This window comes from Barbatula barbatula, assembly GCF_947034865.1.
Source record: "Barbatula barbatula genome assembly, chromosome: 9".
In the NCBI taxonomy this organism is placed as follows: Eukaryota; Metazoa; Chordata; class Actinopteri; order Cypriniformes; family Nemacheilidae; genus Barbatula; species Barbatula barbatula.
In genome coordinates this window covers 22,111,692-22,139,018 of record NC_136772.1, presented here as the reverse complement: position 1 = coordinate 22,139,018, position 27,327 = coordinate 22,111,692, and the positions used below count along the sequence as shown (strand labels likewise).

At 38.1% G+C, this 27,327-nt stretch overlaps 1 protein-coding gene across 13 annotated transcripts; it reads left to right on the top strand.

Moving 5' to 3' along the window:
* The first annotated feature begins 1,359 nt into the window (after positions 1-1,359).
* Positions 1,360-25,710, top strand: abi2a (abl-interactor 2a). 13 transcript variants are annotated; one of them, XM_079463720.1, is made up of 11 exons: positions 1,360-1,468; positions 1,539-1,741; positions 13,910-14,077; positions 17,048-17,224; positions 17,955-18,052; positions 18,856-18,993; positions 21,043-21,164; positions 22,763-22,894; positions 23,517-23,678; positions 24,365-24,511; positions 24,588-25,600. In XM_079463720.1, exons 2-11 carry the CDS (start codon positions 1,625-1,627, stop codon positions 24,761-24,763), a joined length of 1,437 nt encoding a protein of 478 aa, XP_079319846.1. In that variant the 5' UTR covers positions 1,360-1,468; positions 1,539-1,624; the 3' UTR covers positions 24,764-25,600. The 13 variants fall into 13 exon arrangements, with proteins under 13 accessions (XP_079319846.1, XP_079319839.1, XP_079319841.1 ...); XM_079463719.1 differs by adding an exon at positions 24,111-24,197 and having other exon boundaries at positions 1,377-1,741; XM_079463711.1 differs by adding an exon at positions 24,111-24,197 and having other exon boundaries at positions 1,377-1,741; positions 22,658-22,894.
* Positions 25,711-27,327: the final 1,617 nt, after the last annotated feature.

The following is a 27,327-nucleotide window of genomic DNA, read 5'->3' as shown; positions in this document are numbered from 1 at the left end:
TCTTAAACCAAAACTAAAAGTCTAAATTTGATACTAAAAGTCCAAGTCGAAAATGAATTTGCTATATAGGATTGGGCATTTGCTATTTAGGATTGGGCATTTAATAATTTAGCCATTTAGGTTTGAGGATTTGAGGATTAGGGATTGCGCACATACATACAAATTTAGTTTCAAATTTAGACTTTAAGTTTTGGTTGGGTTGCGGTGGGGCTTCAATGTTGCTCTTTTCTTAATTCCAGTGAGATCAGGGACAGTCAGACTTGCATCTGACGACCGTCATTTACAGTAGTTAGACGGTGGAGTTACCCTATGACAGTCAATCTACACTATCCATACAGTGAATTAAAATGGACCATGTTTGTTTTCTGGCAGTATAGAAAGAATCGTTATGATGGAAAATAAATACTTCAGGTTCTCTAACAGTGACTAGGTCCATCCAGTGTTCAAGTATGTCATGTGTCATCTTATCAAATGTAATATGGATTGATTGATAGAAATTCACTTGAGTTTTGATGTGGTGTGATACTTTGGCTACATCATCATGGACCTACACGCTTTTAATCTTGTTCTACCTATGTGCACTTTGCGTTTGAAACCAAAAGCGCTTTTAAATGTATTGATGCGTAATGCATTGACTTATTATATTCAATTATGGGCAATAAATGTAAAGATGCACACATTTGTGCACATGAAGCAGATATTTTCTTGAACCAATAACTGATGTGTTACTAGTAGAGTGTATAGATAGGGTTAAGTGATAGCATTTAACGCGTGGTATGGAATAGTCATTTTACATACAAATATATTCACATATATTCAAATGATATGGACATTTTTCTAAATAAAAAGATTTTCTGCTACAATTCATCTAGCAATTATCCCATTATTATCCTAATCACATTAGTTTTGTGTTAAATACTGTCGACATGCATCTTTGCAGTATTCAAAATCTGCAAACAAATTGCACCAATTTGAAATAAATACAAACCAAATAAAAATATATTATTGTAAGGAAACAGAGCTCTAAATTAAGTCTCTTAATTTATTTCCCAGATTATATCTATAATTATAAAAATAATATATTTAAATGTATTTACAAACAGTATTAGTATGGACATTAAATCTATTTTCTACAACTTTTCAAATTAAATGGGTGATAAATACACAAGCACAAGATTTATTACTGAAAGCTTTATGTTATTTTTATACTCATGAATCTGTCTTTACAGTATATTATGTGCATCTGAGCTGACAAATGATATGAATATCAATGTTAAATGTAATTAATTAACGTTGAATTACCGGCTTTTTAAACTACAGCGAATCCATAAAAGACAAAAAGCGATCTCGTTGGTAACCGTATCACCACAGGGGGCGCAATTACCAAAGGAATGAAACCGACCAAGTCTTGCCTAAAGAGTGTATAACTATTCTGATACAGTATGGGTATTTAATTTGAGATAGAACAGTTAAGTAAAAATCTCATTATAGATTGTACTAATTATTATATAATATTGTGTAATTAGGCTCTTCGTTAGTTTTTCCTCAGAGTCGGTGCGCGAGGAGAAGCCGCTGCTGTATTTCCTGTCGCTCCTGACGGGCGCGAGCGTGGAGACGTGTAAAGATGGCGGAGCTGCAGATGCTGCTGGAAGACGAAATTCCCGCGGGTCGCAGAGCCTTGCTCGACAGCTTTACCAATCTCGAAAGAGTCGCGGAATATTGTGAAAGCAACTACGTCCAGGTATGCTAGAGAGCTGCGTGAAGCAACCCACATAAACGGTGTTTACTCGTGTTAAAGTGTGTGTCGTGTCTGTTGGTCATCTGTTGGTCATCTGCCGAAGCTCAACAAAAACTTCATGTATGGACGCGTGCATTCAACTAAGTTACCGCTTGTAATCTTATTGCTGTACGTACATTTATTTTGTTATCTTATGCAAGATTGTACAGCAAAGCGATGTTTGTTCTGCAAGGAATGTTTGATGCGCACAGGTTTGCAGTGAATCGCTGCAAGTTGACGGTAAATACTCGACATTAAGTATCGCACTGGTAAAGTTTGCCCGTTCTTTCCTTCAGCGACACTAGATGCTGACAATACAACAAACACGAGAGTTTGAATTGGTTCACTTTTACAGCGTTTTATTGACAGGTGACGCTTAATATTATGATGCTTGTGACCATACCAGTAAATAAAACATTACGCTAGATGCGCATTGAACGTTTTTAAAGAGATTACCACAGGTAACTATAATAATACTGTGGTTCATTGAGGACTTCTTAAAACACTTAACGCGAAAAACGTTGGGTGAACATACCTAAAATACGACCAGTGAAACGCATTTCTGTCAAACTTTCCTTGTAATAAACTCTAGCTGCTCTCAAAAGAACGAGCCCTTCATTCACAAAAAGTACCTTTAGCGTTTTCCGCCCATAGAAGACCATTGTAAATAAACAGCTTAACATAACACAATTGACAGTGACCAGGGAAAATCTAATTATTAAAAAACCTTTTCATCGCTAATATCAAACATGAACATGTTCCGTGTTTCTATGCAACGTTCAGTCGTCGTCTTATAATTGTTTTCTATGGGAAAAGGCTTAACGTGACACTTAGCTTGTTGCATTAATGTTAAAGAGCTCATCAGATCACATCTACATACATGGTGTGATTTGTTTATAAGGTGTGTAATAAAATCTGTCTTTTACTATCACTAAATTCATCCATTAAACCACATTAAGCATTTTTCATAAAGGAATGTGCTTAACGTAAAACTTTGCATTTTGCGTTCCTACTCAGGGCACACAAGTTTGCCTATTCAAATCATGATTTATTTATAAGTTGTTTGGTACATTTCTTCTTTTAATATCACCTCTCGATTACATTAAGCCACTGTTTCCTTATAATGGAGGGAGAAAACGCTTAACGTGAGATTATTCACTTTATCTGTAACATAAGGACTCGTTCTTTTGACAGCAGCTAGTGTTTATTACAAAGAAGGTTTGAGCAAATTTTGGTTTTCAATGATCGCTTTTTACGTACGTTAAGCTTCATCAAGCGTTTTTTCAAGTTAAGTATTTTAGAATATCCCGGTTACAGTTGTAATTCAATTACTGGTATTCGGCTGTTGACAAGTGTTAATATTAGTAGGGCTGGGCAAAAAAAATCGATCAATCGTTTTTCAAATGAGGTCGATTTGTTTTCATTCATAATTTCATTAACTGTTTTTGCTACTACTGTCCACTAGATTTCACTTTTCTTTGTACAACTTTTGGATGTTACAAAAGTGAGCATATCGTTCATTCATTGCTTTATTAATATGGGATGCAGGTGTGTTGTCGAATTAACTTCACCTTCACTTAAAAAATAATATGATCGCATCCCCTCTTTACAGCTAATTTTGTGTATACTTGATCTAAAATATTAAATAACCTCTTCTGTTTCAATATACCCAAGTGTGTTTAAAGTTTGATATAGAGGTTCTTCATTTAATTTTTTAATTCACCATAGTAATGTGACATTTGCTGATCTTTTTTTTAAAATCTCTATAGGATTTGTATTAAATCTATAATCATTGACTCGAATCGAATCGAGTGCTTGTGAATCGGAAATCGAATCGGAACATCAGAATCGATTCCCAGCCCTAAATATTAAATCATGATTATATTCTCAATAATAGTTTGAAATATTTGTTTATTTACTTGGGCATGACTAATTTCTGTTCTTACTGCTTTGCTGTCATGCTCGTAATTCGCACTTGCATGGAGTCATGCTGAGAGATTTTACATTATGTTTCTTGTATGGTAATGTTCTGTAGTGACGTACTTAACTGGCTTCTTACCATCCATCTGCAGATTGCTTGGCTAAGCCTGTTTGCCTTTTACACTCAATAGCCCAAAAGTCATTTTGTGATTCTCAGTAATGATGCATTCCAGCTTTAAATATTTAGACTAGTGGCTTTTAGAACAGACTAGAGGCGTGAATTAAACAAGTGTAATGGTTCTGAAGGACGATTAGGCAGACCTGCAGTTTTTTGTCATTATTTTACTTTCTACATTAGTTTGAGCAGCACATTAGCAACAGCTTTTTGCCTACATTGGCGTCACCTTACTGTAAACTCCTCAAGTAACATTATTGGTCTGTAGAGCTAATGTTAAACATGCACCGTGTTGGACTTGGACAGCAAGGACTTAGTGGATAGGCCCCCTGTGTCATAACACCGTGTTTTGATGGCATTGAACAAAGTTCATTCATTCAGAATAAAATAAACGAAATCTATAGGAAGTATGTCTTAGATCAGACAAATCATACATTTCCTCAAAGTTTTGACAGTTAATACTATAGACTTTATTCGGACTGCACTGCATACATTTACTACTTCAAACTGCGTAAAGAGTAGGTATTACAATGTTCGTAAAATCACATTTCATGCTGTGTGTAATGTTGCTGTGTTTGAATGTAGGGAGTCTGCCAAGTTGTAAAGCCGAAATTGAACGAAAAGCTAATTTATTTGCTCAGGAAAAAAGGAGTTGACTCTGAATCGCGCTAACAAGTCGCCTAGCGTTCTTATTTCAATTCCAGGTCGGATTTGCGTCACTGTGTGTAATGCCCCCTTACGTTCCATTTGCGACACTGCACGCAGTAGACCAATTGCAGCACACTAGACCTTCTGACCAATCAGATCAGAGTAGGCAGACATAGGGCTGGGCGAAATGACGGAATATGCCAATACCGCGGAATAAAATGTAAACGGTAAGAGATTTTTCTATTTTCTATAATGGAGTCGGTCAGCGAGTATTTCTGTATATATTTGACAATTCAAATAAAAATATTTGCTCCCGCTGATGGTAGTTAAAAGTAAACGCTTTTGTGATTTTGAGATTAATTTACAAGGACTACAAACCAGTTTTGCTCCACTAAATTACCCTGTAACATCAGGATATTGCTTCACCCGGTCCTTCGCCAGTATGTGAGACTGAAGGCAAGAAAGGTTCACATTCACTAACATGTGCGACAGGAAACATTTGTACAGTGAAAATAAGGCATTAATTAGATCATTTAACTTTATTTTATGTGTGATCATTTCCTTTTATTGCGATAATTTTGCGCTGAAATGACAAATTATGCAGGATCACAGAATAACAAGACTTTTTATTTTTGCAATCTTTACTGCGATCGAGAAAAACTTGAGGGACTGTGTAGTGAATAAATGCCACATCAAATTCAACTTCATCATTTAGATTGAGACGCGCTAACAAAAATGTAAATTTAATCTGATCTAGATTGAAGATGATGAGATCAGGCTTGTTTAAATTAGTATCCATGTTGATATAAATCTGAAATTTTTTCCCTGTCTGTGAGAACATAAATTTGGAGCCGAGAAAGCCTGTATGCATTTAAAATGTTTAAACGTGTTTGTTCTGGAGTTTTCTACGTCGGTTCCAGATTATTCCAGCTTGTTTCGATTATCTTGTGTTAAGGAGTTTCGCTTGTAATTGGAAGCATGTTTGGATGATGTGAGATGACTCTGTGGTGTGCTCACAATCCTAATGGAATTTTAGAAGCTTGGATCACCCTTCATAAATGTTTGTTTTAAAGGCAGCTATGGAGACAATATGACAAACATATTTCTTTTGCACTTTTGTTCTTTAGTTTCCAAGGTATTGGTGGGAAATTGTATAACCTTACGAAGAACTGTGAAGAGTTGGGGTTAGCAAAATGGTTAAAGACTTGTGGCGACACACAATTTTTGTCGCATTTTGATTTACACAAAACTGTTACAATGGCCGATTTAAAGGGCACTTTTTGGATTGTCAAAAACAGCTATGCTCACAGCAGTCATTTTGTGTCTTAAATGATGAGTTGGGGACATGGGGTGTTGTGTGCGTAGTCATCATACAGCGGCCCAACAGGATCCTTTCTACGCTCCTTACGTCATGCACACGCTTGGTATAAATGCAGAGCGGCCGCTTCATTCAGAGCGTGATTTTGTGAGTTTTCTTTATGTATCCAGAGAGTCCGTGAAAATAGACGCCTAACACCGTTTTAGAATTTTAAAAAGCATGTTGTGTCATTTTTAATTAAGTGGGAAACTGAAAACAGTGTTTTGTGATGTATACAGAAAATCCTGAGGCTGGAAGTTGAGACGTCTATATGACATGCTTTAACATAATCGTTATATAGACTAAAATAGAGCTTAGGAATCTATGTAATTGTGCATTGCATTCTGGGCAGTCACCGCTGTGTTTTAGGACACACTCAGCAGCGTCCAATGGTGATTTCTATTGGCGTTCAGAGTTAAAAACTTCTGTATTAACATAAACATTTTTAATGTTGCTTAGTATAAATTGAATAATATTTGAATCCCTTGTTCATTCAAAGCAGCGCTCCGTTATGGACTGATCGCAAAGCACTATATCACAAATACTATTTTTGTATGTATTTTGCACATTTCTAATGCTGTGAGCACTAATATATTCAAGCGGATTCGAAATTAGTAATCTGTAATAATAAATTCAAATGACAAAGCCACATTAATTAAAAGTAATTTATTTTCATTAAGTTTAACACTCACCATTGTGTTGTTTCTAAGCTACAAATCGGAAAATTGCACTTTTCAGATCAGTTGAGTTTTCCCCTCCGGTCATGAGAGCACATATGGCAGTTCATAATACAGGAATCTATCTACATTTTAACGTGATTTTAATCGTAAAATATAAATTTAAACATCTAACTTACCTCTACTATTTCAAAGTCTCTACTGCTGTGTCTGTGTCCCAAAGTCACAGGATGCATTGCGCTGCTGACGTCACGTTCCTATTCTCTATAGGCCGTTCAGTAATTTAAAGGCTTTTGAACTATACAAATGGCCCGTCTATTCACTGTATATCAGGACTGCGTCCGGATTGACTGCGCTGTGGGCCTGCAGCTAGTTACTCTTGCAATAGTGAGGGGAGTTGAGGTGTGTTTGTCTGTTCATGGCATTTCAGTGATGGATGTTATAAAAACGTTGGTTATAACGCTGGATTTGGAGATCATTTGAAACGGATAGATGAAGCGGTCCCAGGGATAAAAGATGCACATGAACCATATGTCTGTGTATTGTTGGCAATGGGTGTGCACATGCATTAGTTCAGCCTCCCCCCCCCCCACACATCGTATGTTTTCAGAAAGCTGTATCTGTCTTCTATAAATGTGATCAAACTAAAGACTACAGATATTTGAAGGTTACGATACTATTCTGTAAATACTCAAGATTAACATGTGATATGCTGAAACTGTTCGAGTTACTGTCACTTTAAGCATACCGCTCTGCTATACCTTTCGCCATTTCTGTGCTATGTTTAAATTTTTTCTTTAGAAATATTGATATGTGATCAATTATTCAGTATACTATGTCATTTTCATAAGACAGACCTTGGAAAATCATGATATTATTGACATTGGTGAATCTATCTGACATCTGTAATGAAAGCTCTATACGTGCATTAGCCGTCTGCCGTAATCTAGAAACTGTTCATTGATGCATTTGTAAATCATTGTCAATAAATGATAGAACAGTTTTTTGAAAGACATGTCAAAATGAAGTGTCAAGCGTGCTAACAGTGCATCTATCTCATGCATATATCTAACTGATGATGAGCTGGCCAATCGGAACCGTCTGTAATGAAAAATAAGCTTTATCTTCTCTAAGCACACATGACCTCTCTGCTTTTCTGATTGAGATGGCGAATTAATTTTGATTATTAGGGGTGTGACGAGAAGCTTATCTCATTAGATGAGGCGAGACTGGGTTCATGAGAACGAGATGCGACGACATTTTTTAGAAAAGTATAGGGAAAAACTTGTTTTATTCACCTTAAAAATGTGGCATTATAAAATCAACTTGTACTTTATGAAACACACGATTTTAATGAATTATATTAAACCGTAATGAACAATATGTAAACACTGCAAAATGTATTGTCACAAACTCAAATGACAGGCAGTAATTGCTCAAAATGTATCCTTTGGTTTCTTAAGTCGTAGCTTTTACTTAAGCGCTGTGGTTGTTTTCTCTATATGCTTTTGCATAGTGCTCATGTTAGCGTGGCGATCATATCACACTGTCATTCCTCCTTCCTCCACTGACTGAACCCTCATAGCCTTCAGAGAAACAGTTAAAACTACATAAACACATCATGTTTTAAGCTTGCATTCCATTTATGTAAGAGACAGATGATCCATTTTTGAAGATGTATGCCTTTGAATGTATTATAAAATAACGTAATGTGAACTTGCAGTTGGTATACTTCACTTGTGGTACAGCGAGCACTGCACGCTTACAAAGCGCTGCCTTGCACCACGAAACGGTTTAAATACTAGTGCTTTTATTCGCGAGGTGCTGCAGATGCAGGTGAAGGTAAAAAACCGTCTGTCGAGCGTGTGTTTCCATAGAAAAACGGTAGGGAAGTAGTGGGATGAAAAACCACGTTGTTTATTAGGCGTGGGAATGGCACGGTACGATACGATACGGATCGCGATACATGGCTCCTGATATGACGATACTACGATAATCAATATATTGTTTGGCATATTGTCAAAGCTTATATTCGTAATATGACACATTTAACACATTTAAAATGTTTATACTGGCACATTTCTAAATTTAAGCACATTAATGTGCACAGACTAGTTTTTTCACGTTTCCTTCGTTTGTGTTAAGTGCCACCCAGTGGAGCCATGATTGTAATAACGCTTGGAAATATATTTAGATCATCTTGTTGTATTAATGAATTAAAAGATTGATATTTGGCGCAGTTTATGGATTCTCGTATCGCACGGAGAAGACAACGATACATTGCCATATCGATATATTGTCACATCCCTATTGTCTATGAATGGTCACTGTTTGTCTATGAATGGTCACCTATTGTCACTGTTGCTCACAGCACGCACATACGTTGTGCAGTTGTTAACGTGTTCTGTACAGGAAGGAAAACAGGTCAGACCACAACTAAATCTGCTCTCACACAAACGCTGGTTCAATTTAGGGATCATATGAGACTAAAATGGTCGCAATTTCGAGCCCAGCACTCCATCATGCCAATTCTGTAAAGGAATTGTGTTAGAGACATCGGATTATTCACAAGAACTGCAAAAATAAGTGTTGAATTAAAGCAGTAGCTGTACTTTGCCATGACCTGGACATTTTCACGGAGGAGCGTAACTTGGAGAATTGATGAGTCTTCTTGAAGAATGGCTTTCCTTTTAAGGGCAGGATGGTAGTTGCTCTCCTCCTCCTGGCACTGGGAGTCTTTACTGTGGGGGCAAACTCTCAGACGTCTAAGTGGCGAATAAATATTTGCTTTGTTGCTCTGGTTTCTTAATTTAGTTTGAATTGAAATTTCCAGCCATTATCATGCAAAACAAAAGCTTTTGGGGAGCACAGGCCTTATACATTTTGGTAATTTAATAATGTTTGTTCCACCGTGCCATAATGACCAGCTCTTCGTGTACATTTTGATGAATTATCAAGTTCAAAGGGGTGCTGTAAAATATTGAATCATGTTATTATTTTGATTCTCACACATTAGGTTTTACTGCATTTAATGCTTTAAACTTGAATCCACTTGCCTTAAGTTTCTTATTGTTCAGTTGTTTTGTCTGCTCGAGTTTGGGTTGATTGTAAATTCCCTTCAGGAATCGGTGAGGGTTCATGGAAAGATCATGTCATGTGTTTTGTTAGTCAAAATGGTGTCGAGTTTTGCTTTCATAAGGGTGCTGTTTGTTTGAAAATGTGCCTACAGGAGGAGAGATCTGATGTCCAGACTGTTCTTAGAGAGCATGTTACCTGGATGTCCTAAAATGGACTCCTCCTGTTCTTAATCAGAAAAGTCAATGAGAAATAAGGAGTCGACTCCGAACCGCCCAAACAAGTCGTTTCGGTTTCAAGTCTTTTGAGTGTAATCTTAACACGTAACAAATGAACACATCTGCCAGCGAAACAGGAACACTCTGACCTGCCCACTAACACTTCTCATAGTTTGTGTTAGGGATGTACAGATATGTACATTTACAGAATCACGACAGAAAGACCGAACTGTACAGTATTTGAGCTGTGGGCAGCGTTCAGCTGAAGAAGTTTACCCAGAAGAAGTGATTTATCGGCCAAAATTTCTATTATCGGCCGATAACATTAAAAATGACCATATGGCCAATAATTTATCGTGCATCCCTAGTTTGTTTGTTTACATCATGTGATGATGTAAAGAACCAGAGGATACAAATATTTTCCCCACGATTGTACAGCAGTATAATCTAAACCTTTTGTCATTTTACCGACATCTTTTTCTCCAACCTTGGCGAGTTCATTGTGGGATTTGCTAAACGCTTCTCCATGAAAGATGAGTCCACATGACTTATTTTGGACCAGTAAACATCTCTGAATCGAAGCCTGAAAGTGTGATTAATAAGTTATATTTTATAGAATAAGTTATATCTTCTATTGGTTGTTGAAAATTGCTTTTGTGTGTTATGTGGTTGTGGTGTAAACACTTACAGCAGCTATTACTGTCCTTCTGTTTTGCCACTATTGTCTAAAAATGTGTCATTTAATGTAGAGTGTCTGTCGGTTTCATGATAAATGTGTGTAGATTTCGTTTATAAGCTGTAACGTTTCGTAAATTGTCACTAGCATTCCGGCTAGCACATATAATAGTTACAATACAAATTTTTTGTGAACTGGACCCACAGCTAAACAGATCAAAATAGAGTTAGTTAATGTAGAATGTCTGTCCTCTGTCGTTTTATTATTAATAAAATTATAAATTTTGTTGATATGGATTCATGATGTGGAGAGATTTTGTTGATATGCTGTAATGTTTCATAAGTCAGTTACGCATTAACGTGGCTTTGTTGTTTTGTGTTTACTGTTAAGCTGAGGGTCATTTCGCTTACATGTGGCATTATTTTTATAACACAAATTGATGCCATTTTTGTAACCTAAGTATCTCTGTGTACTAATAATCTTTGTGTAAATTACTAATAAGCCTCCAAGCGCTGAAATGTAGTTGTGCGTCTATACAGGTAGCCGACCAATCGGAGCACAATGGGACTGGGACTGTGGAAGGGAGGGGTTTAGAGAAACCGAATCTTCAAATCTTTGAGAAATGGGGTGATATTAAATGCATATTTTGTGAAAATGAAAGCGTTATTTGACCTTGGATGCATTTAAACCTGTTGATGGGCACTCAAATACATTATAAGGACACTTAAAAATAGACCATAATGGTCTCTTTAAGCACACACAGGTCATACTGTTCATTCCGATTCAAGTTAATTATCTGTGTTTAATGATGACTTAATTACATACTTGTTTCCCAGATAGCAGATTATATTCAGATGCTGCTCGAGCATCAATTACTGATGTGCATTGTCTGTTAAAATGAAAGCAGGACAATTGTGTGTGTGTAGGAGTGAAGGCTGGTTGGGCTGCTCTGATCTTCAGAAACGCATCCCCGCGAGCTATATCTGATAGCAAGTGGTGGTCGGGCGGTGACGCGAGGCCGGCTGCAACACTAGAAGCAATGTGATGTTGAGTATAATGCTGACGAACAGACACGGGCTGGCTTTATTGTATGGCTGTTGTACTTAAGTGATAATGTCAGAATTTGGCACATCAAGAATGTATTTTTACACTGCATACAAAAGCAGCACATTCGTTGTGCTCTCACCCAACACATGCAGAAAGTTACATGAAAGTCGGACTTTCAGACAGCGATTTGCGTCATAGACACATCGGATATTGCGAGATGTCACACCCCTAGTGAACAATTCTATAATAAAGTGTAAATTTCATTCTCTGTTGGTAACTGAGATTTCTCGTCTCCACATGTTGCGCATGTCTTGATATATTCAAGATTCATTTAAATGAATCAACTCATTAAAATAAATCATTCAGCAATGGTTCTTCGCTGTGAAAACCGCTAAGCAATTGTAGCCTTACAGAAACATTTTGTCAAGTAATGTTACTACTTTAGTTTTATTAAGTTTAGCTTTCCAACGAACATACGCAAACCAGTATGACACCATACCTCATGATCTCCGTCGACGTGTGTATGACTAAAAAACTGTGTTTACATTAGCAAACGGAGGAGTAGCATCTCAGCACCTGTTCGTTTTCACAGGGTAATGATTTGAGTCAAATTTCCAAAGATTCATCGTGTCCTACTGTGGTCAGTCCTTACACACATGAGTGGTCATTACTGACCTCAGCACCATGTAATTACCCACAAGTCCAGTCTGCATTTGTGTGTTATTTGCAAGAGAGGCACAGACTCCGTGATAATCTAGGAGAATCCTATGCCGGCACCGGTTATGTTCCCTCGTATTTGGTGGCTCTTGTGATCACTTCATTTGCCGTCTAATGTTCAGTCTATTCCTCCTGTTGTCCTGAAGGCTCACATGTGTGTGGGAATGATCTCTTCTCCCTCAATGACGTCATCAGCGTGGGTCAGTGTTCTTCACAGTAAACTGCTTCTGTGTATTAGTGTCACTGTGTCTTTTCGTGTCCAGGGGTTGGGGACATACATGCCTCATGCGAGCACACAGCTCACATTATGTGCTATCCTCGGGGCCTGCGACCTTTACAGAAGTAGAAATGTAAAGCTGCACAGATGATTTCTTTTGTTTGTTGCAATGGCAAATGAGTATGATTTTGAGAAAATGTTGTGGAAATGACGTGCTGTCAATAAATCGTATATTATTAATCTATAATGTTGATAGCAGAATAACCGTAATGTGGATTATTGACTTCAGCACATTTTTGTCTAGATGTCAATGTTGTGCGCTAGTAAGGCACTTGCGGATGCTGGTCAAGGTGGCTTAGGTTTCACATTGACCCGTTTGCTACAGTTGCTACCGCTTTCCACAATTCGGCACACAGTCAGAAGTATGTGAGAGGTGACGGTTCTCTCCTGGTACTGCGCTGGGACAAAGACAGGAATTGTGTACACAGACGGACGCACACCCTCTCTGCCTTTGACAGCTTAGGGATCAAAGGAAGGGGTCATGTGACTGTAGGCTGATGTCATAGAAATGCTTAGGTACTGACATTCCGCACACTCGACTGCCGCATCCAAACGTCCTGGTGATGGTACAGTCACACACAGTTCATCATTGGCTGGTATCAACTATTCTGGAACATTAGAGGAATCATTTACAAGGTGTGAAATGTTGTGAAAATTGGGAGCTTCCTTGTTGCCTTAATAGTAAGGTTGTCGCGATTGAGATTTGGCTGACGATTAATTGTCTAATAAATCATTGCGATTATCACAATTAATTCTTGTCTGTTTTAGAGCTTTGACATTTAATTCTCATACATTTTTGATTCCGCTTTGAAACGACCAATTTGTTATGACCATTAAAATGCTTTGTCATAGAAATGCTTTTAGTCTGCTTTTTATTCTCACTTGCAAGACTACAATAAAATTTTACTTTGTTAATGAAATTTTGGTAGACTGGTTTTCACACTGAGATTAGCTTAAATAATATATAACTGTACTGCAGGTTATTTTGATGGTATATGCTTTAATTATTTATAAGTGCTGGCGTTCAATCATTTTACAGGTATTACCATGCTTTAGTTACAATATACACTAAAATATGCAATATGCCGGCACTACAACCCCCCCTAGTGTCTTCAATAGAGATGTGCAAGCGCGATGAGGCAATTATTCAATCATCGTGACAGCCCTACTTAATACATCTGCATACTGCATTATTGAGCTATAGAACAATATGGTCATGAATCGTCACATTATATATGGCTCGCGGTGAATCGCTACAACCCTATTCAAACGATGACTTATTAAAAAAAAGCAGTTCTCACTGGCTGGACTTTTCTTGACTGTTGTTTATTTATTTCTCCATCAGGCTCCAGACAAGCACATCGCTCTTGAGGAAACCAAGAACTACACAACTCAGTCCCTGGCCAGTGTGGCCTACCTGATCAACACCCTTGCCAACAATGTACTCCAAATGCTCGATATTCAAGCGTCCCAGCTGCGCCGTATGGAGTCCTCCATCAACCACATTTCTCAGGTAACCTAGGAAGTAATAATATGAATTATTTACGAATTGCGTGTACGAATTACTACACTTTGATTTGCTCTCGAGTAAATCTCGATCGCAAAGATCAGATGAGCTCCAGTCAAATGGTGGTAAATTAGTTTAGGGCTGTACAACGATTAGTCATGACTAATAGGCCGTGTGCAGTCACATGGTTTTTGACGCGTGGCTGGAGGGCAGCAAGTTGTTTTCCTCCATAGGAATTCACAATCACAAACTCGGATGTTTAATGACCTGAACATGGATCAGGTAAGCCCACATTTCTGTCAGACCTTACTTGTAATAAATAACAAGCCCTTATTAAATGGAGAAACTTCGAAATCTCGCGTTAAGATTTTCTTCCCCATAGAATTTTATTATAAGAAAACTAACCAAAACAACAACCACGGAAAACCAAAATAAATGCATTTGTTTATTATCACTTATATCAAACATAAACATGATAACAGAAAGTTTAACGTTGTCAGTTTGTCGCTGGCTTGAGCCATGTTATGTGGTTTCTTTATAATGAACTTTAATGCTTAACGTGAGACTATTCTTATTACAGACCTTAAACATGCTTCATTTACGAAGAAATTATTTAAGGAAAAGCCCATACCTGCGAATAAAACAGCTTTTTATTCAACTGTCCAATTACTTTTGGTCCCTTGAAAAAGGGGAGCTTCCTATTAAAAGGCGGTGATTCCTAAAGCCTTCAGCTAATCTCGATGTGAAAACACTCAAAATAAAGCTGAGAGTTAAACTTTAAGACAATATCCATTTTAAAACACTTTGATGCACAACTAAAATAACAAAAAATGTGCTTCTGTCTAAATATTTATGGACCTAACTGTTAATACACACACATGTGGGTCAAAGAGGAAAAAGGGTTTAAGCATAAAAACAAGTTTAAGACTGCTTTAACTTGATGTTAAAAAAGAAAGTTTTCAGGTTAATTTTATTGCACTTTTGATATTTTTTGCTTAGAAAAACAAAACCTCATACATTTTTCCCTGATTTACAGAAGACACCCACTAAAATGTCATTCAGTACAACAATCTTGTCAGGCATATTTACAACAAAAATCAATTTATGACTAATTAATTTCACCACAAGTGCCAATGAGTTGTTTTGCTTTTGCATTTGCCACTATCCTAGGATTTGTCCTTTTGTCGATAAGAATGTTTTTACTCCTTTAAAGCACAATAAAATGTAATATGCTCCCTTATTCTTGTATATATTTTAATAGGTACAAGTCAGAATAAGCGCGTTGTTTGAAATTATACATAAATATTGTGTTACACTGGATGACAACGTATCACTATTTCAACCAAATTTTGACATGTGCTTTCTATGGACATGGAATCACTTTTGTATGTTTATGTTGATGGAGACATCTTAACGTCTTTGACCCGTGTATATATTTACAATGTGAATTGTAAATACAAAATTTATATAATATAGATTACATTTTAAAATTATACATGCATGCATGCATATATATATATATATATACTGTATTATGTAAACAAAAACTTTTATTTTGCAAACGATTAGTCACAACTAATCACTGTACAGCCACATTCGTACACTTGTGACAGCACATTTGTTTTTATTTGATGTCTACATGCTACTGAAGACTTAAATATTACATTGATTTACCATAGTCAGCGCTGTAAAAACATTTTGTTGTGTGTAACACTGCCTAACCCTTTATTCAAGCCTCACATCCAAAATGAACCAAAGATGTAATTGTTGACATGCGATCATGCAGGTGTTAAGATCACGGTCCAGTCAGTTTTCAGAGGAGAGATATCATCAAAACACAGTGTGAATGGAGTACAGGGAAGTCTGAGCTGACATTCATCTGCAGTCTAGCTGCATGTTATGCTGTAATGTTTTGTGCCAGCCAAAGATACGGCTAAAGGAGTGATTTAGTCACACCGACGCATTAACGCTTTGATGTGTTCATGTCTGTGCCTCTCTCGCCCCCATGCGGCCCTGTGGCTGCACATTTACACTGTTGCATTACACACACGGTTGAGTTTAAACCTGCTCTGGGCACCACTTTAAAAAAAGATGAGGGAGACATGCACCTCACAGAGAGACATTGAACATCTGAGGGTTGACAAACTGTTGAATGAGCTTCCTCTATCTCTTGTCAATCTGTGTGTGTCTCTCTCTGCTTTGCATTGTCAGTTGGTGTGCTGGATTCCTGCCCTATTTACCATATCACTGTCAGTCAATGCTGACAAAATCATGTGTGTTTGACTCCAGCAGCTTATCCTCATCCTGTTTCTCTGTTTTATTATTAAACCGCTTTAATGTGCTGTTAAAGGATTAAGCTCAGTGACACATCATGTTATGCACTATTAGTCATGAAGTGCATTTGTCACAAGCCCCTCAAAAATGACTGCGTAAAATAAAACACAACTCAACCGAGGAGGGCATTCAGGCCTCTCAGCGTCTCACTTTTGGAGTTTTGTGACCTGCTTTCTCAAATATTAAAGTGATGCTTAAACCCCAAATAAACGTTCTGTCATCATTTCTCACAATTGTCATTTCAAACCTGTATGATTTACAGACAAAAGAAGATATTTTGAAGAATGTTGGTAACCGAACAGCCCCGGCACCCATTGACTTTTATTGTTATGACACAAAACCAATGCAAGTGAATGGGTGAAGGTTAACAACATTCTTCCAAATGTCGTCTTTTGGGATCTGCGAAAGAATGTCGTGAGGTTGAGTAACTGACGATCACTTTAATATTATAAATATATGTCACTCACTTCAAATATGAATGTATAAATGTGGCTAGACATGTTGTTATGACTGTGACAACAATACAGTGATCATTTCTGAATACCTCTTGACCAAGCAATTCAGTAAATCTTTGTTTTCCACGATAGCAAAGAATGATCAAAGGTACTTGTATTGTTTTTGTTTCATTTCTCTTAATTCCAGACTGTGGATATCCACAAAGAAAAAGTGGCAAGACGGGAGATAGGAATCCTCACGACCAATAAGAACACCTCTCGCACCCATAAAATCATTGCTCCGGCCAATCTCGAAAGGCCTGTGCGGTATATTCGCAAACCCCTCGACTACAGCATGCTGGATGACATCGGTCATGGTGTGAAGGTATGACATGAGCCACATGCCGCCCGAATGATGTCATTTTCATACAAAAGCGCATGCACGGAAAATGTTGAATCTGCCGAGTCCACTCTGTGTCCAACTTGTCTGTCCACGCTTATCTGCGATCGAGTACGCTCAAGAAGCTGTGTGGATGCGGAAGGTCATATACCCGACCCTTAATACTGGGCTGATACACAGAGGCTTGGCATGCATGAACTACTTTTCCAACTAAAACGGCTTTGAACTAACAAATGGCAGTATATGTGATGTGTGTGGGAGATCTGTCACTAACCTGTCTGTGATCTCACCTCTGTTCTCACTTCTGCTTCACTCGTGGTTTAAGTGGTTGCTTAGGTTCAAGGTAAGAGCTTAAAGAGCTGTTTTGCTAAATAGCTGAGATGAATGGAGAAGGAATAAGGAAGGATGATTCATTTCTTAGTTTTAGGCTAATGTCTGACAATAGAAACGTCGTTTAATTTTCATTCATTCTATTGAAGATCTGCAAAGTGCATGAAATGCAATAATTATATTGCGTTTAATTTAACTTTGCTTTACCAAATTGTGTTACTATTTGGAAATCAGTCCTTTTTTCTTCTTTCATTCTGACTATCGTTTCGTGTTTGTTCTGGTTCTCTTTATATGTTTATATGTATAATTTGTGATATTGAGATGTTAATGGTCACAGCTAAAGGATTTTTTTGAATTGTTGATGGAGTCGTTGTAATGGTCACAGGTCAGCAACCAGAACATGAAGATGGGTGGTCTGTCTCGCACCACACCTCCCACACAGAAACCACCCAGCCCCCCGATGCCAGGCAAAGGCACCATAGGGTACGTATGTGAATTTAGTCTATTAGTACTTACATTGCCATCTCACTGGATTCTATCATTTACAATAGATACATATTTTACTTAATCTAGCATTTCTTTGACAAATCTTTATAACACTGTACATCCCACGTTAAAAAGACCATGGTCAAATAACCTATAGTGCAGAACACAGGCAGTGCAAATGTGTGGTTTCTGTTTTGTTGTGAGGCAATGCACACACAGTATAACCCCGAACATGACACAGTGGGTCATGTGTCTAGTCCTCAGGGAGAATTCAGCTCCACATATGACACTGACATTGCATAAAGGTCAGAAAAGAGCCAGAGGAAATGTTTTGTCTAAAATTACAAAAGCATAAAGCCCATAATCAATGTACAGCTAGTTTAAAAGCATATACTACATCATGCGTGAGCACATGGAGCAGAGGGCATGTCGTCCATGTTTTCTGAACTCCAGCTGGGCAGATTGGCCCTGTTCTGGTTTCCTGTGTCGCCCTGTGTTGGTTGGGCATTGCCGTCCAGATTCTTTGCATTTTAATGGACAGCATGACTAAAGCTCTTTTACCCATAATGTAAAGTGAGTTAGTTTGTATTTAGTGAAGAGTAATGAAACACAAGTCTGTGTACTTAAAACAGATGTGACCCTAACAAATATTTCACCCTAGAATCAAAGGAAATGTTTTAGCACAATTTAACTGACATTAATTTTCACAATTCAATGAGATCCACTTCTGCAAATACTTGAAGGTGTGTGAAACACTCATTGTGTTACCTACAGGTCGTTAAACTCTTTATTCCCGACAGGAGACACTCCCCCTACAGAACACTTGAACCTGTGCGTCCTCCCGTGGTACCTAATGATTACATCTCAAGCCCCACACGTAACATGGCACAGAGCCCCGTACGCACAGCATCTGTCAATCAGAGGAACCGCACTTACAGGTACCATCACCAACTGCGTCAAAGCACATCTCTCTTTGCTTCTTGATCTTCATGCCCTGTATCTCCTCGCTCACTTGAAAAGCAATGTTTCGGGGTCTGTAGTGACTTAATGTAGTTGATATACGGCTGTTTAAACATTGATTTTTGCACAAAATCCAATTTGCAATGAAGTGGTTTTCTTTATAGCACTTCTACAACAAGCATCACTGATTTCCTGCGCAATTGCATTATCGGAAACCTTGGCAACCGGTTGCGAGTGACGTAAGCTGGTATCATAGACACAGTGTACATTCACTGAGGATAAAGATAACCTCAAGATGCTCTTATTTTCTGTAGAACGCCTCTGTAATGCCTGGTATCTTAGATCTACTTATTTAAAATAATTTCTTTAACAAGCCTTTCATTCGCTGGAGACATTTTCCCTCTTGGTTTTCTTTGAAGCTCAGTTCTTTCTGCGCTTATGTAACAGCTTAGTGCCGTCTGTCGGGATGCCTTTTAAAGTGATAGTTTGTGAACAAAAGAATCTTGCTTGCGATCTCGTTGATCACCCATACTGAATAATATCCACCTGGAGAATTACAGACCTAACGGCACTACAATTATCTATTTTAGGTACTGTATGTGAAAGTGTATTCCCAAGTATGTTTTTAGGTAAAATTATCATTTGTTGTTCCATTCTGTGAACTACTTACAATAAACATTTCAAATGGAAAGATGGTTTCTATTTGCATTTACTGCAGAAACCAGTCAAAATAACAGATAATAGGGTCCTTGTGTTTTCAGACCTCAAATACTCAAAAGAAAACAAGTTCAGATTCACTATTAAGCAACACAAAAGTAATATTTCACATGCATTTAGGAAAATATAATGTTTTATTTAATAACCTGGATTTTAATCACAGTTTTCATGTGTGATGCTGTCAGTTTTTCACATTACTGTTGGATGACTGTGTCACTCCTGAGGTTTGAGTTTGTTGAAATTCATCCAACACTGAACTGGAATGAGCGCAATACATCTAGAAATGCTGTTTAAATCACAATTTGGAGTGGTCTTTTAATGACGTAGAGGTTTCTGATAAAGAGCAGTCCGTCAGGTGACAAGAAAAGTCAGGTACGGGTCAGAATAGACGTTAAAAGCTTTTACATTCAGCAATAATGATTAAACGTTATAAAGGGAATTATTAAGGCAAAAGATTTCAGAGTAAACTTTCCCTCAGTAAGAAGCTGGGATTGCTGTAATGACCACATTTTTATTTATACTTATAAAATTACAAATTAAGTGTTTGGTTCCAAAATGAGTATTTTTTTAAATGATGTGTTTTATTGTGTTAGTTAGCTGTGTTTTCTAGTTATTATGGCTTAAATCAAAACTAACCAACTGCAGTTTGATTGATATTAATTGGAATACACAATAAAAAACATGATTTTTTAACAATTTTAAAAACGTTATCTCGTTGGAACCAAACTCTTCGAATTCTCTAAAACGTCTGTAACAAATGATTGTCTAGTTAATGTGAACAAAGCGAGAAACAGAATACGGTTTGTAGCCATAGAAACAGATCATTCACAATCTTAGGATGTGAACAGCTCAGGTTGTCATCTCGTAATTACGGTAACTAGGACATGGTGTAAAAGCAGCAGTCTGGGTCATTGCCTCTTGGTCCATCAGTCAGTGCACGGTCAATAAAAGAGCATCCCAGCCCCCTCCCATCTGTCTACCAGTCGTAAATGTTATTGAATATCTTGTGCACACCCTTATTCCTATACGAGTTTCCTCTAGGTCAGATGACCCGATTACTTCAATGGATTCTTTGTAATTGTCAGAGCTATGGCATAAAAGTAACACATGTGCAGTAGTCAAGTTGTCAGATAAAACTTGTGCTACTCTCATTTTTGGTTGAGGCCTTTCATTGTAAGATTAATCTGTGGTTCATAAGTAATGCTGTCATTCACTTTTACGTCGCACGTTTTAACCTTAAAAAAGTCTTGCAGTGTTTTTGTGTGTGATTTGGCGAGACGCGTGATGCGTGACCTGTAGCGTGTGTTCAGCAGCGGCAGCAGTGGAGGCAGTCATCCCAGCAGTCGCAGCAGCAGTCGTGAGAACAGTGGCAGTGGAAGTGTTGGGGTCCCCATCGCCGTGCCCACACCCTCTCCACCCAGCGCCTTTCCAGGTGAGTTCATGAGACTTTCCTGTCAGATATTCCATCTGCCTGTGACATAGTCGAAGTATGTGCCTTGGGTTTATTTCAAAGTTCACACAACAGGATGATTCATCCAGAAGTGTCTTTCAAGGGCGTCGCTAGTGGGGTGACAGGTGATGACAATACAGAAGTTCACTTGTAGCATAATCCGTATTCGTTACTATTAGTATATCATAGTGATGGTATAGTATAGTATCGGTACAACATTATACTATATACAATAGTATTCTAGAAAACATCTAGAAGAATTAACATAGAAAAAATGACTTTAAGAGAAAGAAATGCTCTGCACGATTTATTTTGTGGTGCTTCTGTATAGAAACATTTATTCGCTTTATTTAATTATATATTATGCAATATCATATTATTTACATAAACAATTAAGACTTTAGAAACATTGAAGTGGTCTATTTATTTATGTTATCCTGATAACAGACTGATTGAAAAGAAATTATATTATTGCATCCGTTTTATTTATTATTTTTTAATAATGTACTGTCTTTCATTAATCTTTTATTAGTTTGTCAAAGTGATAACAGGGCTCCAGACTAACTTATTTTTACTAGGAGCACTAGTAAAACTACTTAAAAAAAGGCGGGTGGCGGGTCGCACTCTACCCGTCTTTCCACATTATATAACAACTAGAAGAAATTTCAAATTTGCAGGGCGCAGATGCAAAAAAGGCTAGCGCTGTCTCTCAAACTGATCGCAAAATGCAGCCATTTAATCGCAGTCTTGGGCCCTGGATATGATATGAAACTTGAATTAAAATGTCCCTCTTTTATTAGATTGTCAAAAGTCCTCATGCGTTTATTTAAGAAGTTCATATACAATTTTATAAACATTTCACGTTTGTTGGTAGGGCCCACATCAATCTTTTCAGGGGGCCTGAATTCTCACGTCGTCCCATCCCTTACAGTTTTTCTTATACTATGTAACACAAAGACAGATGTTTAGTAACACATGCGAACCATTGAAACGTGTTTGTGGTTTCTCTTGAGAAGTCTGGAACGCAGCGCCCAGGAACAAGTTTTAATTGATCTACATGAAACTTTATAACTCTAGGATACTCTGTTCATTTCCAAGGATGTTATCAGAACAGTCTGCTATTGTGTACACAACTCTCTGAGACTTAAAGGGATCGTTTGCCTAAAAATAGTGTCATTTACTCGCCCTCAAACCTTTATGACTTTCTGTCCTCCAGAACACAAAAGAAGATATTTTGAAAAATGTTGTTAACTGGCCGCCATTCATTTGCATTGGTCTATACAATAGAATTGAATGGTGGCCAGAAAAATATCTTCTTTGGTGTCCTGTGGAAGAAAGAAATCATAAAGGTTTGAAATGACATGAGGGCGAGTAAATTATGACACAATTTTTGGGTGAACTATCCCTATGAGCAAGATTTAAGCCTGGCATTCCTCACTTGGTTCCTTCTCCTCTCCTCTTTTTTTACTCTCAAGCTGCCGTAAGTGTTGGTCTCGCCAGCACACCATCAGCTCCAACTAACTCCACTCAACCTTCTGTCACTTCCTCTAATTTAACTCCCTCCTCACCCAACCCAACAGAGTCTGTCCCCACCCACCTTGACATTACTGAAAGCTCTCAGGCCGCCGCTAAGGGCTCTCCTCCCTCCCAGTCACCCCTCACTTCTGCTGCAGATAATGCGGCACCAGTTACCAACACCAGCCCTGTGACAGGTGAGTCTCTCACTCGCCCACCCTCCCATCTACAGCCTGGGCATCTCATGTCCTCATTACACCACCCCTCACCTTCTGAAACATCAAGTTTCTTTGTGGTGATGTTTTGGTTTTGTTCGTACTGCTGTTTCATTTGTTCTTTCACATTTGGTTCCCCCAGTTTAAGTTTAAGTGTGTATGACGTCAGCTTCACTCAAACAGTAAAATAAGCTTTCAGAGCAACTCTGGAGATGTGTGTCATGTGTTTTATATCCTCGACCATCACTCGTGTCGTATGTGCACCTCATTCACTCATAACCACCGATGACATTGAATTAACATGCTGCTCTGTCCAATGCACATATTCTTATTTTTATTAGCACAGACGTTATTCTTTATCAAGTTACTTGTCCGGTCGGGCAAAAGAAAATTCTCTCTCACTTGCTCGTACAAACATTATTGTTGAGCCCTGGTTAAAGCTTTTTAAAGCATCTTATGGTATAGTTCACCTTCAAAATGAAAATACTGTCATTTACTCGCCCTCTTCTCATTTCAAACCTGTTAGTGTGTTGTGTTATTTTGGGTAAGCCGTCCCCTTTAAAATGAGTTCAATGTTTAAAATGTGGAGAATTGTTTTGTGCAGGCAGTCATCAGTTCTTCAGCAGCATGAACAGGCCCGTCTCCAGACAGATATCACCAGCTGTAGGGGGATCGCTGCCGTATCGCCGGTCGCCCTCAATTACAGGCCAAGCTTCCATGCCCTCCAGCCAGCAGAACGGTGGTCCCTATTACAATCAGAACCAAGGTATCATCCTCACTCGTGTGTTTGGATAGCAAAACTGTGACTCATTAAACCATGGTTATTGCCAAAATCGATCCCACAGTTCAGATTATGAAGTTATTGTGGACCTCAGCTTTGCGTTTCCCTGTCTGCGCTCTGAACGTTTGACACATGGCTTTACGTTGTTCGTCCGCAGTAACCTTTCTCATGTTCTTAATCATTCTCTGTAGTTAGGGTGGTATGTTCACGTGGGTTAGTCTCTGAGCTGTTGAACACTAGATCCATCTTTTCCGCCCATGATTGAGGCCACTTCCTGTTTGTCACACACTGAACGAACTGCACACTGTTTTCAGTCTCTTGTGTTCTACCTAACCATCTGTTTTGGTTCTTTGCTCACCACACTCCCCTTTTCCCCTCTATATCCTCACTGTTCTTTTTCGTGGTGGTGTGGACTAGCCTCAGTGGTCCCCGCTCCCCCCTCCATACTGCAGATCACACCTCAGCTTCCGCTGACGGGTTTTGTGGCTCGCGTACAGGAAATCAGTAAGTGGCTTGTGCTTCGTCAGTAAGCCCCCGGTGCTGTCACAAACCACACACACTTTTAGCTCTGATGTGATTTTGAAAACATGTTTTTAATACAAGATGTGTGCGTTCATTTGTTCATCCTTATCGTCATCATCAACTCTTGTGTTCTGCCGTGTCCGTTTCAGAAACACCTCACCCTGCAGTAGAGCCGTGTGAGGAGAAACATCCTCCTCCTCCAGAGGAATACGAGGAAGAGTCTGCTGTGGTAGAATACAGTGACCCGTACGCTGAAGAAGATCCACCCTGGGCGCCGCAGACTTACCTGGAGAAAGGTGCGTGTATATCGCACACATTGATTGACAAGCCTTCTCATTTCTGTCTGGTGTTAATATGCAACATCTGTTTTAGTGGTGGCGATTTATGATTACGCCCAAGACAAAGAAGATGAGCTGTCTTTCCAGGAGGGGTCTATCATCTATGTCATTAAGAAGAATGATGATGGCTGGTATGAAGGAGTGATGAACTTAGCTACCGGACTCTTCCCTGGAAACTACGTGGAGTCCATCATGCACTACACAGAATGAGCGTGTCCTCCGTCCTTCATCCCTCTCGAAGCTTTGTTTGTTTATAGAGCACATGTGCCAATAACATGCTGAGCTCGACCACAATGGCTAAAATCCAGACTTTTGCAGCGTGGACTTGACACATTTATCAGAGATATTATATATTAACATTGAAATCTAATATGTTTACTGTTTAAATGAAGGACTAATTTGACGTTCTTGATGTGCATAAGCTAGAATTTTAGTTGTTAGCATTGTTGTCGCTTTAATGTTTTCCCATTGCACAAGGTGATGACAGCACAGCGGTTGACTGAATTCTGTCAAATGACTTTCAAAAAGGGGTTTCATTTCATTGTAGTCAAGGGGAGCAGAGAATACAGAAACGCGGCTTTCTATTTATTTAATGTGAATTTTTTATCTTTGTAATGTGTTAGATTTTAATACTCGTGTTAGATTTTAATACTCGTCTCATTAAAAGACTTTGCTTTGGTTGGTGTGGTGGAATAAGTTACAACCAAACTCTTGCACAAGTACCAATGTTGGTGCTCGCTATTTCTGATCATGTTAAATGACATCCCGGGGTCAAAGGTAAATTATTGAATGCTGCAAATAACCAATTTAATTATCTTTGCGATATAGGATACATGCAAACTTAAACATACATGGCCAATTTTGTATGTTGTGCACCAACTGCATGCTTATTTAAAACTTATTGACTAAGATTTTTTTTATTTACAATTTGTATCTTGAACCTGAATAACCATCTATTTGTTTATTTCTATCTAATGTAAAAAAACCTTACTGAGTAATTGGGAATAAACCGAAATGTTGAAGAAATCAATTTGGCAACAAGGTTTTAAAGATTTCATTTATTCACCCTCTTGTCATTTCAAACCTTTACGACTGAATTTTTTAGCCGAACAAAATATATTAAAAGAAATTGTGTCAACAGAGCAATAGTAGTACCCATCGGATTCAATAGAAGTGAATCGAAATCGACGTTGTTTGCTTCCAATCTTTTTTACATTTGATCCAAATGTAAAATTGAATAGCTTTGTTCTCATCGGGACAATGTATGACAGTAGAGAGTTCTGGGGCACTTCACTACTATGGTTGTCAATAGGGGGCAAAATCTGTTTGGTTATACTTACAAATTCTTCCCAATCTGTATAAATGTATTTGTTCTGATGAACACAGGGAGAGATATTTGTGATTAAATGATGACAGAATTCTAATTTTGGGATGAAGTATCATGATGAGACAGAACAACAAATTAAATTCAAAGTTTTTACATTTAAAGATTACTTACCGTTTTCTAAACAAGCTGGAAATGAAAGGGAATATATAAGAGTCGTATACTTAAAGGGTAAAAACAGTATATGAGCTTTTCAATTGCATTACACAACCATGATATTATTCTGCCTTCATTTGCTATCAGAATATTTGAATGCATGTTTACTGGTGTAAATTTGATACGAATTACATGTCATGTTTTATGAATAACCATTTGCTGCTTACTGTATGTTCTATACACATGAGTGGGAAGTAGTACATTTACAATAGCACATGAAGGCAGCGTTATGTAACAACAGATTGTGTTGGGCTAAAAAGTCATAAGGGAACTCTTACACAAAAGGGTGAATACATGTATGGAGGAATCTTCATACCTTATATACTCGCAGGGAAAAGCATCCGCTGCTATAATAAAGGCAAACTGTGATGTCCAGAAGGGTTTTGCTCTTATCTACCACATTATTGCCGACACAAAACAATTTCTGCTTTTAAAAGAGCAAATAAGGGATCAATTGAAATCTATTACCCAACACTATATTCTTGTAACAACAGTCCAACAAATCTATGGACGTTGTGGATGTGTTTTCCTTTCGAACACTTGCATCTGATAACACTTACCTGCGCTGAAGCTTTGCGCTTTAGACGAATGCATGTTTGGTGGAAAACGTTTCTTCGTCAGATGATGTATTGCAGTTACAGGGTTTGGGATACACGCCCATGTTCTTTTTCAGACTTGCATAACTTGGCAGGGAACAAGCGTCCAGATGGCTTGAGACGTGCATAAGATTGCTGGAGGTTTGCACACTCTGCTGATATTAAAGAGCGAGATGAAGAGCACTTCTACAGTGATACAGACGGCAAGAAATAATACTTAATGCAAACAATGTAATCTGTGAAGTATTTTCTTCATTATATTCTTAAATAATCTCTCTTTTGTCTAGGAAATTGAGTGTTTAAGACAAGGGCCATATACACATTTTCAAAACTTTTTACCCTCCTGTCATTCAAAGGCTGTATGATTCATCTCTGGAGCAGAATGTCTGATTTTGTGTCCATGCAATGGGGGGCCAATGTCAACCAACGGTCTTCCAGATACCTTTTGTGTTCTGCAGAAGAAAGTCCTACAGGTTTGGAATGAAATATACTGCAGTGTGTTTGGTAAGCTTAACATTTTTAAGGGGATCCCGAGAGACGTATGGCTTAAAATATCAACAGCGGCACTGACTTTATCAATACTGTGACAGTTACACTGGTTTTCATTAGACATTTATAAACTTTGAAAAAAGATTTGA